Source organism: Salmo salar, chromosome 26, assembly GCF_965601325.2.
Source record: "Salmo salar chromosome 26, fSalSal1, whole genome shotgun sequence".
Classification (NCBI taxonomy): Eukaryota; Metazoa; Chordata; class Actinopteri; order Salmoniformes; family Salmonidae; genus Salmo; species Salmo salar.
Window position 1 is genome coordinate 32,845,668 of NC_138316.1, and position 17,010 is coordinate 32,862,677.

The following is a 17,010-nucleotide window of genomic DNA, read 5'->3' on the forward strand; positions in this document are numbered from 1 at the left end:
GAAAATCTCACATTTAACAGCTCATAATCTGTTAACTCAAACCCAAATCATGTTGTTGTCGTATACTCATGTGACTAAAGCATAAATAAGAAGAAAAAAACCCAGCTCAAAGCTGCATCTTAAACAGACCGTTTCAAAAATGCTTGCCATTTCCTCATAGCGGACACGTCTCATATTTCCTCATAGCGGACACGTCTCATATTTCCTCATAGAGGAGACTTCTCATATTTCCTCATAGCGGACACGTCTCATATTTCCTCATAGAGGAGACTTCTCATATTTCCTCAGAGGATACTTCTCATTATCACCGAGATGGCTCATTGGCTGATGTGGCTAAATCAGCCATTTACACCCACACCATTCTGTTGTTGCTGTAAGCCCACACCATTCTGTTGTTGCTGTAAGCCCACACCATTCTGTTGTTGCTGTAAGCCCACACCATTCTGTTGTTGCTGTAAACCCACACCATTCTGTTGTTGCTGTAAGCCCACACCATTCTGTTGTTGCTGTAAGCCCACACCATTCTGTTGTTGCTGTAAGCCCACACCATTCTGTTGTTGCTGTAAACCCACACCATTCTGTTGTTGCTGTAAGCCCACACCATTCTGTTGTTGCTGTAAACCCACACCATTCTGTTGTTGCTGTAAGCCCACACCATTCTGTTGTTGCTGTAAGCCCACACCATTCTGTTGTTGCTGTAAGCCCACACCATTCTGTTGTTGCTGTAAGCCCACACCATTCAAACACAGACAAGCTGCTTTTTAACATACATACAATTAATTATAGGTCATATTTCACAGAAATCTGGAAACACTGGACAGCTATTTTAAAGGTATTTCCATATGCTTGTGTATGTATCCTTTAGGGTCTAATGAGCTATTGAGGCCTTCTATTGAAGATGTGTTACTGGTTGACCAAGACTAATGCTGGTTTGACAGGCTTATATTTTCCTGCTGGCTGGGCATCTATCAGGCTCAGTCAGAATGTCCTGAACTCTTGACGGACTGGACTGGTTCCTCTACTACAGGATCAAACACCATCTACATAGCTGGTAGACAAGCTGCGCGGGGCGGACTTTGAACACATTCCTGCCTTTGTCTGAATTTCTTATTCAATGACAGAAGACCACTGATAGAGACCTACACACATAACTACTGAATACACAGGGACAGACTAATTCATGTGAATATCTGTCCTTTCAGAGCTCTCTCTTGCCCTCTGTCTTAGAGCCAGATTCAATAGAACAGAACGGAGAAAAGTGAGAAGAGGACAGATTTGTGTGTTGTGAGAATGGAGTCTCGGAGTATCTAGCAATAAGCCCCTCTGAGACCCACAGGGAAACCCCAAAAGAGAGCAAGTGAGAGAGCGAGAGAAAGAGCGCGCGCGAGAGAGAGAGAGAGAGCGCGCGAGAGAGAGAGAGAGCGCAGCAGGACAAGAGATAGTGAGACAAACAGAGGACGAGAGAGAGATAGTGAGAGAGAGCTCAGGACGAGAGAGAGATAGATAGCGAGAGACAGCAGGACGAGAGAGAGCTCAGGAGGAGAGGGAGAGAGCAGGACGAGAGAGACAGACAGGGAGGGAGGAGAGGGAGAGAGACAGACAAGGAGGGAGGAGAGGGAGAGACAGACAGGGAGGGAGGAGAGGGAGAGAGACAGACAAGGAGGGAGGAGAGGGAGGGAGAGAGACAGACAGGGAGAGAGACAGACAGACAGGGAGAGAGACAGGGAGGGAGGGAGGAGAGGGAGAGAGACAGACAGGGAGGGAGGAGAGCATTGACTTCTCAAAACATATCTATAGTATCAGTTTCAAAATGAAAACATAAAAGTGAAAACTTTGGCTACACAACCCACTGTCTCGCCCTTCTGTTTGTTTTATTATTATGATCTTTTCATTTGCCCTCTCCCTTCCTCTAGGAGGTCAGAGGTCAGAGAGGAGTCATGGAAACAGATCTTCTGTCAGTCAAACAGCAGGACACTGAGATGAAGTTACCCATCACACACACCTTTCAGTAATGCCCTCAGTATGGCCACATCGATATCCTGGTGGTCCTCAGAGCCGATATGAAACACAGTGATCTGTTCAGAGGAAGGAGAGAGGGAGAGAACCCACATGGTCACAAAAAAAAAAATCGAGAAGTAATGCAATACGTTCTGGTATTTATGAAAAACTATAAGCGTTATCAGTATCATCCATATCTTTATATTAATCAGACTATAAACAGACGACACAGTACGCATTGTAGGATTCAGCTTTCTCTTAAAATTCATTCAGTATTTGTTAAGGATCCCCATTATCTGTTGCCAAGGCAGCAGCTACTCATCCTGGGGTCCAGCAACATTACGGCAGTTATATACAATTTGAAATATTACATTTCAGAACACTTTACCCAATACATTTAGTCCACTACCACATATTTACAAAATAACACCCATGTGTAAGTGTGTGTCTTATGTGTATGTGTGTCTGTGCCTGTGTGTGTCTCTTCACAGTCCCCGCTGTTCCATAAGGTGTATTTCTATCTGTTTTTTAAATCAGATTCTACTGCTTGCATCAGTTACCTGATGTGGAATAGATTTCCATGTATTAACTGTGAGTTAACCATGTGTTTACCAGTTCTTTGCTCTTCATACATTCCATAAGGGTCTGGAAGAGGTGCATAGCATCGCTGTGGCTGAAGTTGAACGTCTTTTTGATCGTAGCGATGATTTCCGTCTCCACACCGTCAGGTAGACCCCTGAAGGGTTAAAGGAAGTGACATCCAGGATCATTCCTCTAAGTAACGGTCCTAGTACAGAACCCTGTGGAACCCCATTATATGTGGTGCAATCTGTTAAAAGAACGTGTTTCTCACCCCCCCTCTTCTGTCTGTTTGTGGACGTAGGCCAGTATGTCAGCGGCACGCCCAGTTCCCTCACAGACCACCACGGGGACAGTCTCCTGAAGGTACTCCAACACCGTCAGAATTACGTTGGGACCCCCCTCAAATATCAACGCTACCACAGGAACACTCTGACCAATTCCTTGGGGGGAGGGAGAAAGAAAGAAGGACAGAGAAAGCCAGAAGGTCACTAAATATGCTGTAAAGAACATTGGAAACATCTAAATATCAACATTGTATGTTCATCTAGATGCTATATTCTAATGGTCTCTGTTTGTGATGACAACAGGAAAGCAGTAAAGGGTTAACAGAGAGCCATATGACAGGTCTTAAAGCTCCATTTTGAGAGGGTATTTCAGCAGGTCAGCAGACTGCCACACCATAATAACAGTGGGTGTACATACTGTATGGGTGTCTGCCTTTAATAAAAGGGGATCTAAGGTTACTGGGATAATAGCTGGTCTCTGGTAACTGCCTCTGTCACACTGGCACTTAGAAGCACCACACAGAGACAGAAAAGGCCAGGGGAGATACAACAACTAGGGTAGACACTGACTGATAGACTTACTTTGCTTATCTTTATCAAGGGTGACAATAATTTTGGACCTGACCATTATTCTTAGACATTGCCTTCAGGTGTCAAAGTACTCTCAACACACAGCCACAGAGAAGATGCCTGTGGTGGAAATAATAATATTAAAACGTTACGTTTGGATCCTGGATGCTAAATTGGTTGATAAGTCGTTAGTTATTTACGATAATCCACAGGTAATGCTTGTTAACAGTGCTATTTCAATTATCACTGCGCATTCTCTGTCCCACAGCCCAGCCAGGCAATTCCAAAACCTTCTCTCTACCGGAAACTGCATCTTGACATTATTTCCCATGTTTCTAGCCTAGCACTTGGTTTGCAACAGTGGGGGTTTGTCTAAACCCTGCAGTCTGCTCCGATCTCTGCAACAATGTTGGAATGCAACCTTCAGCGTGCAAAATGACAATGAACGTGTCTGGACGAGACAGACAGCTTCTCTGAGCCAGGTGACGTCATGCAGGCCCAGTCTGGGCCGTTCTGCCGCCCTAGGCGAGAAAAAACAACCACCCTCCTCCTATCCCAGAAAACTAGAATAGTGTAGCCTACAGTGACGGCCCACATTGCAATTTTATGAATGCCCATCCATGTACTACCGTTTGTAAAACAGGTAGTTGCATTGGTTTTATTAGCCTAATCCTGATTCCTGACCAAGGCTTAAGACTAATCATTTTGTCTATTTAAGATCTGCATATGAAATAACCAAGATTACCAGGAGTTACGAGCCCATTTTCAGTGAGAATCCATGTGTTTACACAGCGGGAAATGCAGAAGTATTTTCTTCTTTGCTATGATCAGCTCGTAAAAAAATTGACAAATAGGCCTACAATTGATTCATGACAATTTAGCCCACGGAGTGAAACTCCCAGACAGCAGTCGCGAGTAGCCTCATTTCATTCCATATTGTCCATTTTATTTGGACCTGTCCTTGTTTTAGGATATCGAATTGCATTTTTATTTAATAGGGCTATTTGGTCAAAGAGACATGCTTGATGTATAAAAAAAAAAAGGTTTCTGTCTCATAACATTGTCATTAATATGGTCTCCAGTCTGAAGGCAACAGAAAAACCACAGGTTACTACTCATTCTACTATAGGCTACATGATTAATGTTAGGTGACTTGAGTGTCGGTGGAGCGCTGCAGCTCTGCTCATCTCCAACAGCACCCTGGAGAGGCATGCTGGGAATGGACAAGCTAAATATTTTGCAACCCTGACTTTGGCAAAGTGGGCACTCCTTATCATGGGGTGGCATCAGCACTCACCTAAATAGCCCATATGCCATTGGGCGAGATACATCTTCATTGTTTTTGGGCAGAATTATGTGAGGCGTTATGTGTTGTTGGAGGTGCGTCTTAGCTCGTAAAATGCCGCCCTCGTCAATCTGCCGCCCTAGGCAACCACCTAATCCTGCCTAATGGGCGGGCCGGCCCTGTTCATGCTTCAGCATTATTATTATGGATATATCCAAAGAAATGGCAATAGAAACAAAGGTGAAACAAACAAAAATGTAGCTAGTTTGCTGTCATTCCAGCTGCTAGGTGTGATTGTGTTAGCTTCAGTTGCTTAGCTAGAAAAGGAAAAATTGCTAGCCTGCATCGTAACCTCTATCAATTAGAACGGACGACCAGTCCACTAGGCTAGCTAATGTGCCAATAAAACTTGCATTTGGCAAGCAACCACATAAATAGAACACACAACTGGGGATTGTCCAGACATTATCGTTGAGGGGAAAGATGAATAAAATGAATTTATTCATTATTTTAATTTTTTTTTTTAAATATGTTAGTAATCATTTTCTAAAAGCAATAAGGCACTCAAACCTGTGGATCATCATGAATAACGCACTCAAACCTGTGGATCATCATGAATAACACACTCAAACCTGTGGATCATCATGAATAACACACTCAAACCTGTGGATCATCATGAATAACACACTCAAACCTGTGGATCATCATGAATAACACACTCAAACCTGTGGATCATCATGAATAACACACTCAAACCTGTGGATCATCATGAATAACACACTCAAACCTGTGGATCATCATGAATAACACACTCAAACCTGTGGATCATCATGAATAACGCACTCAAACCTGTGGATCATCATGAATAACACACTCAAACCTGTGGATCATCATGAATAACACACTCAAACCTGTGGATCATCATGAATAACACACTCAAACCTGTGGATCATCATGAATAACACACTCAAACCTGTGGATCATCATGAATAACACACTCAAACCTGTGGATCATCATGAATAACACACTCAAACCTGTGGATCATCATGAATAACACACTCAAACCTGTGGATCATCATGAATAACACACTCAAGGGTTGTTTCCCAGCACTCCGCTTCCCACTGTGCCTAAGAAAAGCCCCAAATTGTGTGTAATTCACTATAATCCACGATTCTCATGCCTTATTGCTAAAGTATCCTTTGCAGGTTCATGTGTTTATCGTGTGTGTGTCTCTGTGTCTCTTACGTGCGTGTATCCTCTGCAGTTTGATGTGTTTTTCCAGCTCGCGGCGCAGTTCGACCTCAGCTCCGTACTTCCCCACCGTCCCATCATCCACCAGCAGGAAGTGGGAGTGGAGGTTGTTCAACACGTTTAGCTTGGACAGGGGGTTCAGCAACGTCTGGTAGGGGGCTACAACCTGGAACATATATTCACACACACACACACACACACACACACACACTTTACTCTGACTGGACAGCAGATATTTTTGACCACTTAAAATAAATACTGAGTAAATTAGTATTGTGATGTGCTTGTTTGTGTGTGGGGGTTTTTGGTCTCACTATCCAGAAGTCCTCAAAAGGATAGTAAAACAAGGAAAAAGACATTTCTCCGGTCCCCACAGGGAAAAAGGCTATTTTAGGTTTAAGAGTTAGGTTTAGAGGTTAAGGTTAGGGAAAATAGGATTTTAATCAATTGTTTGGTCCCCACAAGGATAGTAAAAAACAAACTTTTGTGTGTGTGTGTGTTCCTCACGTCTCTCCCGATGAGGTCATTGCGGTTCTCAATGACGCCCCAGGGAGCGACTCCAATTGTACAGATCTTCCTTGACGATCTAGAACAGTGTTCCTTCAACGCATCACCCACATGTTTGGCAACACCTGGAGGTCAGGGGTTCAAATACAACCAATCAACACCAAGCAATGGATCAAAACAGACTAGTGTAGTTGTCTGGACAACCAGTCTGCTGTAGCTGAGTGTCACTATCAGGACCAGTCAGAATAAACACCAGTCTGGTTAATTAACCCACTAAGTAATCAGTTAAACACTGTCATTAAGTAAGGAGTCAAACATTATCATTAGGTCTCCATAATGAGTTCAACACAGTATATAGGTCCCAGTAGTACTGGGATGGAAACACAACTCTGCTAAGACAGAACACCCGACTTCTGTGTCTTTTACGTAATAAGAACAGTAAGTCAGTGTGTGTGAGAGAGTTTTTCTATGCCCATGTGTATGTGTATCACCTGTGTTAACCCCTCCTGTCAGTATCCATGCCCCGGTGGTGACAGCAGCTTTGATCAGGCCCTTCCCCACCACCTGTTTGATTCGGGGGTGCAGGTCAAAGTTCTGGATGCCTCCGTGGACAGAGATGAGGATCTTAGGAAGCTCCATCGCCCACTCACTCAGCATCAGCCTCAGGATGCTCTCTGGCCTGCTGTCATGGGACAGACGCACATACTGGGGACAGGAGAGGAGTGGAGAGGAGGGGAGGAAAGGAGAGATTGGAGAGTTTGAACGTCTCATGTACAAACTAAATGTTGTAGTCCTTCCAAAATACACCCATCTTTAATTTCATTTTTAAAATTTTTCGAGCTTAACATTATTATTAATGATGTTCCAACGTCAACACTTGGGTCTTCGAGGGGCGATTTCCAGGACCTACATGGACATGCTTGATACATCATCACCATTAAATGTGTCAATCTGGGCCATGGAAAGCAGAACGTACAGTAAAGGATATTCTCAGTCTCACAGCCACCTAACCCCTTCACTTCTTCCAAGGCAAAATAAACCTGTAGTTTTAAGAGGGGGATTTGCCCGTATTACAGTCACTGCTGTTTCTAAACTATTAGACTAAATGGCGTTATGTGATTATATTCACCTACTTCATGTAGAATAACCACAATAATAAACACTTAGTTTAGCCCAAAAGGGATGAAGGTGACTCATCAAAAACATTGCGTATGTTTTGCAAGGAATACACAGGCTTAAGTAAGAAAGTTAGTCTGAGGTAAAAGTGTTTTCCTAGGTGGTGTATAGTTGTCTGCATCCCAAATGGCACCCTTTTACCTACATAGTGCACTACTTTTGACCAGAGCCCAATGGGCCATGGTCAAACATAAGGCACTATATAGGGAATAGGATGCCATTTGGGACTTAACCTCTGGCTATGGAGGCAGACTAGACAGGCTAGGCTGCTCAGCTCGGGGCACGGAAGAGTTTCCAGAATGCTAGGCCAGGCCAGGTCAAAGGATGTCTTATAATGTATACCTTTGGAGCTGGTTTGCCAGCCAGATTAAACCTACTAAGTAGCCAAATATGTGGTGATGGCCAGACACACAATGTGACTGAGACACTGGTTTGATTTGTAGAGTTAAGCGCTTAGAGAGTGTCTGTCTCTGAGCACCATGGAGATGTGAGAGTGTGTGTGTGTGCTTGATAGTGTAAGCTTCTCTCCACCCTACCTTGGCTCTGTAAGAGTGCGACCCTCCCTGGAAGTTAACGATGCCGTAAGCGTCTGTAGGGCTCTCCTGTGTGTGTTTGTCCACAGCCCACTCCTCCAACTCCGGCTGCACCCCACTCTCTGCCCCCCCACCCAAGTTCACGTCTGAGTACTTCATGGCCAGGCTGGCTGTAAACCCAGCATGCTGCCGTACCAGCCGACCACAGCAGCATCTAGAGAAAGGGGGGAGACACAGAACTAAATGTTATTTTACACACAGACACGTCAGAGCCCCATATGAATCATCAGCTTTACCCCTCTACATTTCTATAAAGTGAAACACACACACACGGCAGTCTAGGTCCTGCTTTCCCATACACCCTCTCTCAGAGGGATGATGTGTTCCTCCTGACACACAAAGCCTGGAAAGGTAATGGTTTCTCTCTTCAGGACCGGGGTGTAGTACTGTACTAAATACAGTACAGTATAAAGTATTATATACAGTTGAGTATTATATACACACACACAGTAATATACAGTGGGGTACTATATACAGTACAGTGGAGGCTCCTTAGAGGAGGAAGGGGAGGACCATCCTCAGTGAATAAAAAAAAATAATAATGTTATCCTTTTTAGATAAAACTATAATAAATATATTCACGAGTCACAAAATAACTGATTTAAACACATTGTTTTGTGATGAAGGTCTACAGTAGCCTCAGCAGCACTCTGTAGTGTAGCACCATGGTGTAGTCGGAGGACAGCTAGTGTCAAAAGGTGTATTGGAGTCGAAGTCAGGTGCAGGAGAGCAGAGTATAATGAACAAGCACACTTTTATTACAGTTCCAAAAATGAGAGCACGACATAAATCAAACGCGCTCAAAAAACGGAACATAAAAGTAAAGCGCGTAAACTAACACCACATAACATGAAACAATTACACACAAAACATGATGGGAAACAGAGGGTTAAATACAAGTAGCTTCATTGGGGAAATGAAAACCAGGTGTGTATGGAAACAAGACAAGACAAAAGGATATATGAAAAATGGAGCGGCGATGGCTAGAAAGCGGGGGTGCTGGACGATGGAACCGACAGAGCCCCCTCTGGACGTCCGCGGGTGACCAGCAGGTTATCCAACCGGATGGACAAATCCACCAGTTGGTCGAAGGAAATGGTGGCATCCCTGCAGGCCAGCTCACGTCAGACGTCCTCTCGTAGGCTGCATCGATAGTGGTCGATGTGGGCCCTGTCGTTCCAGCCTGCTCCGGCGGCCAAGGTCCGGAATTCCAGGGTGAAGTCCTGGGCGCTCCTCGTCCCCTGTCTCAAATGGAAGAGCCTCTCCCCCGCCGCTCTGCCCTCAGGTGGATGGTCGAAGACGGGTGAACTGAAGCGATGGGTGAACTCCTCAAAGTGGTCTGGCGCCATGTCTCCTTCTCTCCACATGGCGTTTGCCCACTCCAGCGCTCTTCCTGTGAGGCAGAAGACGAGGGCGGCCACTCTCTCCCCTCCTGAGGGAGCTGGGTGCACAGTGGCCAGGTAGAGGTCCAGTTGTAACAGTAATCCCTGGCACTGTGCAACTCCCTGGGAAGGGAGAGACGCATCCCACTGGAACTCTCTCCGGATGGAGAAAACCCCGGTTGTGCTGGTCGAGGCACTGGAGACTACCTGTCTCTCCCAGCGGTCCATGGTCTGGACAACGCGATCCATCATGGCACCAAGATGTTGTAACATGGCCGAATGTTCCTGGACGCGCTCCTCGACTCCTCTAACAGGGGTACCTGCTCCTGCTGACTCCATTGAAGGTGTGTAATTCTGTCAAAAGGTGTATTGGAGGCGAAGTCAGGTGCAGGAGAGCAGAGTATAATGAACAAGCGCACTTTTATTACAGTTCCAAAAACGAGAGCACGACATAAATCAAACGCACTCAAAAAAACGAAACATAAAAGTAAAGCGCGTAAACTAACACCACATAACATGAAACAATTACACACAAAACATGATGGGAAACAGAGGGTTAAATACAAGTAGCTTCATTGGGGAAATGAAAACCAGGTGTGTATGGCAACAAGACAAGACAAAAGGATATATGAAAAATGGAGCGGCGATGGCTAGAAAGCCTGACGTCGATCACCGAACGCCGCCCGAATAAGGAGAGGAGCCGACTTCAGCGGAAGTCGTGACAGCTAGTTTCCGTCCTCCTCTGAGAATGTTGACTTCAATACAAAACCTAGGATTCTCAAGGTTCTCACTCCCTTCTATAGACTTACACAGTAATTATGACAACTTCGAGGACTTCCTCCAACCTATCAGAGGTCTTGCAGCTTGAACTGAAATATAGTCCACCCAATCAAAGGATCAGATAATGACTAGTACTGAAAGAATAAGCTACTGCTAGCTAGCACTGCAGTGCATAAAATGTGGTGAGTAGTTGACTCAAAGAGAGAGAAAGACAATAGTTGAACAGTTATGAACAATTTAATTTAGTTAAAAATGAAGGAAAAGCAAGGAAGAACAAACCATATTCATTGTATATTTTTACTTTCACTTACTTTAGCTAGCTAGTTTAGCCTCCTCAAAACACCCGGCTCAAACAGAGAGGGATGCCATGTTAGCTAGCTGGGTATGGCTATTCAACACTGGAACTTTTCCAAGTCAAGGTAAGCTTTAAGTTTTATAAATTTATTGCCACCGGGGCCTGCCGGTGTAACTGCTAAACTGCTTGCTAATGTACACTGTACGGCATGATTGTAGCGGGTTTACTAACGCGTTAGTTCAAGTAGCTATGTTGACTGACGTTGGCTAATATGGTGACAACGACGTAGGCTATGTGTAGAGGTTAGCGGTTATGATATAAAGGTTTGGCATGGAAAGGTTTTTTCGCCTAGTCACAGACAGCTGATGTGTTGTGCACTGAAGCCCACAAGCGAAGGGAAAAGGTGAGAGGAAGAAAGCGCGTAGATTTGAGAAGGAATTAACAAGCAAAGTGATCATGCTGTTTGTGTATGGCTGCTATGAAAGTGAACTGTATCTGCGTGTGATCAGGGGTGTATTCATTCCACCGAAAAACGTTCTTAAACTGGAGCAAACGTAACGAAACAGGGATACACATACATTAATTTGTCCAATAGAAACTCTCGTTTACAACTATTGGACTAATGATTACAGTTACACACTAGATCAGCTAGATGCAGGCAAGATTGTGCAAGGCGGTATTGAATGAGACACTGTGCGTCACCTTGATTACTCAAATGTTTCTCTCGACTTGTGCACCTACATTGTAAACTTTCATTCATAAGATAGGTTGTAACAACCTCATGATGGGTATAGGGACGATTTGAGTATCATGTAGTAACCTAAACGATGTTACATTGAGTTGGGTGAATGGAATATGAATGACAGTCATCAAATATGCTGTAACAGAAATAACGGCATGCTCATCAACATATTGTAAAAATCGTCCTTCCTCATCTTAAACGGCACCGACCGCCACTGATACAATACTATATACCGTACTATATACAGTGAAGAACGATAGGCGGAGTGCAATAGAGACTAGGCTACACTTTCACACAGAACTTTAATACCAGTTATTGTTTATGTCAGTACAGTATTTTAGAAGAGGTTGGTTGAATTGAGGAGGTCCCAGGGTCTTGAGTAAAGGACTGGGCTCATGCATGTCTGAGAGATCAGAATAGGGCCAAAGACTCACCTCACCAACTGCTGGCAGATCTGACATCCTGGAAGGCATCTGAAACAACATCAACAAACACATCTTCACATTAGAGTACGAAGTAAAATATAAGTATTATACATACATTATATACCTACACTACCGGTCCAAAGTTTTAGAACACCTACTCATTCAAAGGGCTTTTCTTTATTTTTACTATTTTCTTGATATATAAATGATATAAGTTAAGGGCTAAAAGTTAAAACAACCACTCAATGTATTGTGACAACTGTGAAACTAATAACAGGAAGGAAGTCTCCCCACCCAGGGAAAACTTGTAGTAGATTAGGATACATGTTGCAGAATGTGAAAAGCAATGACCATTTGGAGAAGACTTGTACATAGCATTCATTTATTGAGTTAATGCCAAATAATAGAAGGGGACATTTAACGTGTGTGTGTGTTTCAAAGTAGGTTAGAGAAATATTGACAATTAGGATGTCTGTATGGATTTGCAGGAAACAATTTGGTCGATTACTATGACATTATAGAGAAGTCAGACACTGGGAAACCATAGAGGTTTCCTGTTTTGAGCTCGACTTGTCAGTTGCAGGCATGTAGATAGAGGAACCCGGTTAGACAGAAGGAGCTATCGAAGCTGAACATTGTGACAGTGTTAGATGAGAGGGGGGGCATTTATAAAGTGTATGTCATAACCAAATGTGTGAGGTATAAACGGCTATGTGCATTGTATGATATTCAGAGCGCTCGTGAATAAAGAATCTGACTCTTGAAAGCTTGGTCTCTGTCTGCTTCATTTAAACCAGAACCTTACAAACTCTGGGTTGCAGACTGAGTAGATTAATTAAAGTTCAGTTTAAGAACATTGAGAACAAAATTCTCTTAACATTTCTATATTGTAGAATAATAGTGAAGACATCAAAACTATGAAATAACACATATGGAATCATGTAGAAACCAAAAAAAGTGTTAAACAAATCAACATTTATTTTAGATTTGAGAGTCTTCAAAGTAGCCACCCTTTGCCTTGATGACAGCTTTGCACACTCTTGGCATTCTCTCAACCAGCTTCATGCGGTAGTCACCCGGAATACATTTCAATTAATAGGTGTGCCTTTCTAAAAACTTAATTTGTGGAATTTCTTTCCTTCTGATTGGCTCAAACACATTAAGTTGTGTTGTGACAAGGTAGGGGGGTAAACAGAAGATGGTATTTTACCAAATAGGGCTAAGTCCATATTATGACATGAACAGCTCAAATAAACAAAAGAGAAATGACAGTCCATCATTACTTTAAGACATGAAGGTCAGTCAATACAGAACATTTTAAGAACGTTGAAAGTTTCTTCAAGTGCAGTCGCAAAAACCATCAAGCGCTATGATGAAACTGGCTCTCATGAGGACCGCCACAGGAATGGAAGACCCAGAGTTACCTCTGCTGCAGATAAGTTCATTCGAGTTACCAGCCTCAGAAATTGTGGCTCAAATAAATGCTTCAGAGTTCCAGTCACAGACACATCTCAACATCAACTGTTCAGAGGAGACAGGCCTTCATGACTCAGGCCTTCATGGTCGAATTGCTGCAAAGAAACCACTACTAAAGAACACCAATAAGAAGAAGAGACTTGCTTGGGCCAAGAAACCTGAGCAAATGGACATTAGACCAGTGGAAATCTGTCCTTTGGTCTGATGAGTCCAAATTGGAGACTTTTGGTTCCAACCGCTGCGTCTTTGTGAGACGCGGTGTGGGCGAACACATGATCCCCGCATGTGTATTTCCCACCGTAAAGCATGGAGGAGGAGGTGTGATGGTGCTTTGCTGGTGACACTGTGATATATTTAGAATTCAAGGCACACTTAACCAGCATGGCTATCACAGCAGTACGCCATCCCATCTGGTTTGGGCTTAGTGGGACTATCCTTTGTTTTTCAACAGGACAATGACACAACACACCTGCAGGTTGTGTAAGGGCTATTTTACCAAGAAGGAGAGTGATGGAGTGCTGCATCAGATGACCTGGACTCCACAATCACCCGACCTCAACCCAATTGAGATGGTTTGGGATGAGTTGGACTGCAGAGTGAAGGAAAAGCAGCCAACAAGTGCTCAGCATATGTGGGCACTCCTTCAAGACTGTTGGAAAAGCATTCCAAGTGAAGTTGGAAAAGCATTCCAGGTGAAGCTGGTTAAGAGAATGCCAAGAGTGTGCAAAGCTGTCATCAAGGCAAAGAGTGGCTATTTGGAGAATCTCAAATATAAAATATATTTTGATTTGTTAAACACTTTTTTTGGTTACTATATGATTCCATATTTGTTATTTCATAGTTTTGATGTCTGCACTATTATTCGACAATGTAGGAACTAGTAAAAATAATATAAAAAAAGAGTGGAGGCTGTAATAACAGGCTTTCCACTAGATGTTGGAACATTACTGAGCGGACATGCTTCCATTCAGCCACAAGAGCATTTGTGAGGTCGGGCACTGATGTTGGGAGATTAGGCCTGTCTCGCAGTCTGCGTTTCAATTCATCCCAAAGGTTTTCGATTGGGTTGAGGTCAGGGCTCAGTGCAGGCCAGTCAAGTTCTTCCACACCGATCTCGACAAACCATTTCTGTTTGGACCTCGCTTTGTGCCATAAAGTTGGAAGCAAAGAATCGTCTAGAATGTCATTGTATGTTTTAGCGTTAAGATTTCCGTTCACTGGAACTAAGGGGCCTAGCCCGAACCATGAAAAACAGCCCCAGACCATTATTCCTCCTCCACTAAACTTTACAGTTGGCCCTATGCATTGGGGCAGGTAGCGTTCCTGGCATCCGCCAAACCCAGCTTTGTCCGTGGGTCTGCTAGATGGTGAAGCGTGATTCATCACTCCAGAGAACGCGTTTCCACTGCTCCAGAGTCCAATGGTGGCGAACTTCATACCACTCCTGCCGATGCTTGGCATTGCGCATGGTGATCTTAGGCTTGTGTGCTGCTGCTCAGCCATGGAAATCCGACTTACAATTCTTGTGCTGACGTTGCTTCCAGAGGCAGTTTGGAACTCGGTAGGGAGTGTTGCAAGAGAAGACAGATGATTTTTACATGCTACACACTCGGTGGTCCCGTTCTGTGCGCTTGTGTGGCCTGCCACTTCGCGGCTAAGCTGTTGTTGCTCCTAGATGTTTCCACTTCACAATAACAGCACTTACAGCTGAATGGGGCAGCTCTAGCAGGGCAGAAGTTTGACGAACTGACTTGTTGGAAAGGTGGCATCCTATGACGGTGCCATGTTGAAAGTCACTGAGCTCTTCAATAAGGCATTCTACTGACAATGTTTGTCTATGGAGTTTGCATGGCTGTGTGCTCGATTTTATACACCCGTCAGCAACGGGTGTGGCTGAAATAGCCGAATCCACTCATTTGAAAGGGTGTCCACATACGTTTGCATATACAGTGGGGGGGAAAAAAGTATTTGATCCCCTGCTGATTTTGTACGTTTGCCCACTTACAAAGAAATGATCAGTCTATAATTTTAATAGTAGGTTTATTTGAACAGTGAGACAGAATAACAACAAAAAAATCCAGAAAAACGCAGGTCAAAAATGTTATAAATTGATTTGCATTTTAATGAGGGAAATAAGTATTTGACCCCTCTGCAAAACATGACTTAGTACTTGGTGGCAAAACCCTTGTTGGCAATCACAGAGGTCAGACGTTTCTTGTAGTTGGCCACCAGGTTTGCACACATCTCAGGAGGGATTTTGTCCCACTCCTCTTTGCAGATCTTCTCCAGGTCATTAAGGTTTCGAGGCTGACGTTTGGCAACTCGAACCTTCAGCTCCCTCCACAGATTTTCTATGGGATTAAGGTCTGGAGACTGGCTAGGCCACTCCAGGACCTAAATGTGCTTCTTCTTGAGCCACTCCTTTGTTGCCTTGGCCGTGTGTTTTGGGTCATTGTCATGCTGGAATACCCATCCGCGACCCATTTTCAATGCCCTGGCTGAGGGAAGGAGGTTCTCACCCAGGATTTGACGGTACATGGCCCCGTCCATCGTCCCTTTGATGCGGTGAAGTTGTCCTGTCCCCTTAGCAGAAAAACACCCCCAAAGCATAATGTTTCCACCTCCATGTTTGATGGTGGAGATGGTGTTCTTGGGGTCATAGGCAGCATTCCTCCTCCTCCAAACACGGCGAGTTGAGTTGATGTCAAAGAGCTCCATTTTGGTCTCATCTGACCACAACACTTTCCCCAGTTGTCATCTGAGTCATTCAGATGTTCATTGGCAAACTTCAGACGGGCATGTATATGTATTCTTGAGCAGGGGGACCTTGCGGGCGCTGCAGGATTTCAGTTCTTCACGGCGTAGAGTGTTACCAATTGTTTTCTTGGTGACTATGGTCCCAGCTGCCTTGAGATCATTGACAAGATCCTCCCGTGTAGTTCTCGGCTGATTCCTCACCGTTCTCATGATCATTGCAACTCCATGAGGTGAGATCTTGCATGGAGCCCCAGGCCGAGGGATATTGACAGTTCTTTTGTGTTTCTTCCATTTGCGAATAGTCGCACCAAATGTTGTCACCTTCTCATCAAGCTGCTTGGTGATGGTCTTGTAGCCCATTCCAGCCTTGTGTAGGTCTACAATCTTGTCCCTGACATCCTTGGAGAGCTCTTTGGTCTTGGCCATGGTGGAGAGTTTGGAATCTGATTGGTTGATTGCTTCTGTGGACAGGTGTCTTTTTTACAGGTAACAAGCTGCGGTTAGGAGCACTCCCTTTAAGAGTGTGCTCCTAATCTCAGCTCGTTACCTGTATAAAAGACACCTGGGAGCCAGAAATCTTTCTGATTGAGAGGGGGTCAAATACTTATTTCCCTCATTAAAATGCAAATCAATTTATAACATTTCTGACATGCGTTTTTGTGGATATTTTTGTTGTTATTCTGTCTCTCACTGTTCAAATAAACCTACCATTAAAATTATAGACTGATCCTTTCTTTGTCAGTGGGCAAACGTACAAAATCAGCATGGGATCAAATACTTTTTCCCCCTCTGTATAGTATAGCTGTTACCTGGCCTTGTAAAATAAGAGAGATGAACCCAGACAACAGTTTCTATCTAGTCTCGTTTGAAGACACGTTCATCATGTACCCGTTGTTAGCCCATCT

The 17,010-nt window shown here is 44.0% G+C and overlaps 1 protein-coding gene across 3 annotated transcripts in view; it reads right to left on the reverse strand.

The window, feature by feature from the left end:
- The window catches only part of LOC106587669 (transient receptor potential cation channel, subfamily M, member 7), a 111,473-nt gene that overhangs the window by 66,919 nt on the left and 27,544 nt on the right, over positions 1 to 17,010 (reverse strand). For all 3 annotated transcript variants that reach the window (XM_045708036.2, XM_045708035.2, XM_045708037.2), the window contains exons 3-10: positions 11,882 to 11,920; positions 8,192 to 8,402; positions 6,971 to 7,184; positions 6,480 to 6,604; positions 5,967 to 6,138; positions 2,852 to 3,020; positions 2,611 to 2,734; positions 2,003 to 2,075 (exon numbers count right to left, since the gene is read on the reverse strand). In XM_045708036.2, coding sequence (XP_045563992.1) covers positions 2,003 to 2,075; positions 2,611 to 2,734; positions 2,852 to 3,020; positions 5,967 to 6,138; positions 6,480 to 6,604; positions 6,971 to 7,184; positions 8,192 to 8,402; positions 11,882 to 11,920 — 1,127 coding nt within the window. The remainder of the gene's footprint in view (positions 1 to 2,002; positions 2,076 to 2,610; positions 2,735 to 2,851; positions 3,021 to 5,966; positions 6,139 to 6,479; positions 6,605 to 6,970; positions 7,185 to 8,191; positions 8,403 to 11,881; positions 11,921 to 17,010) is intronic.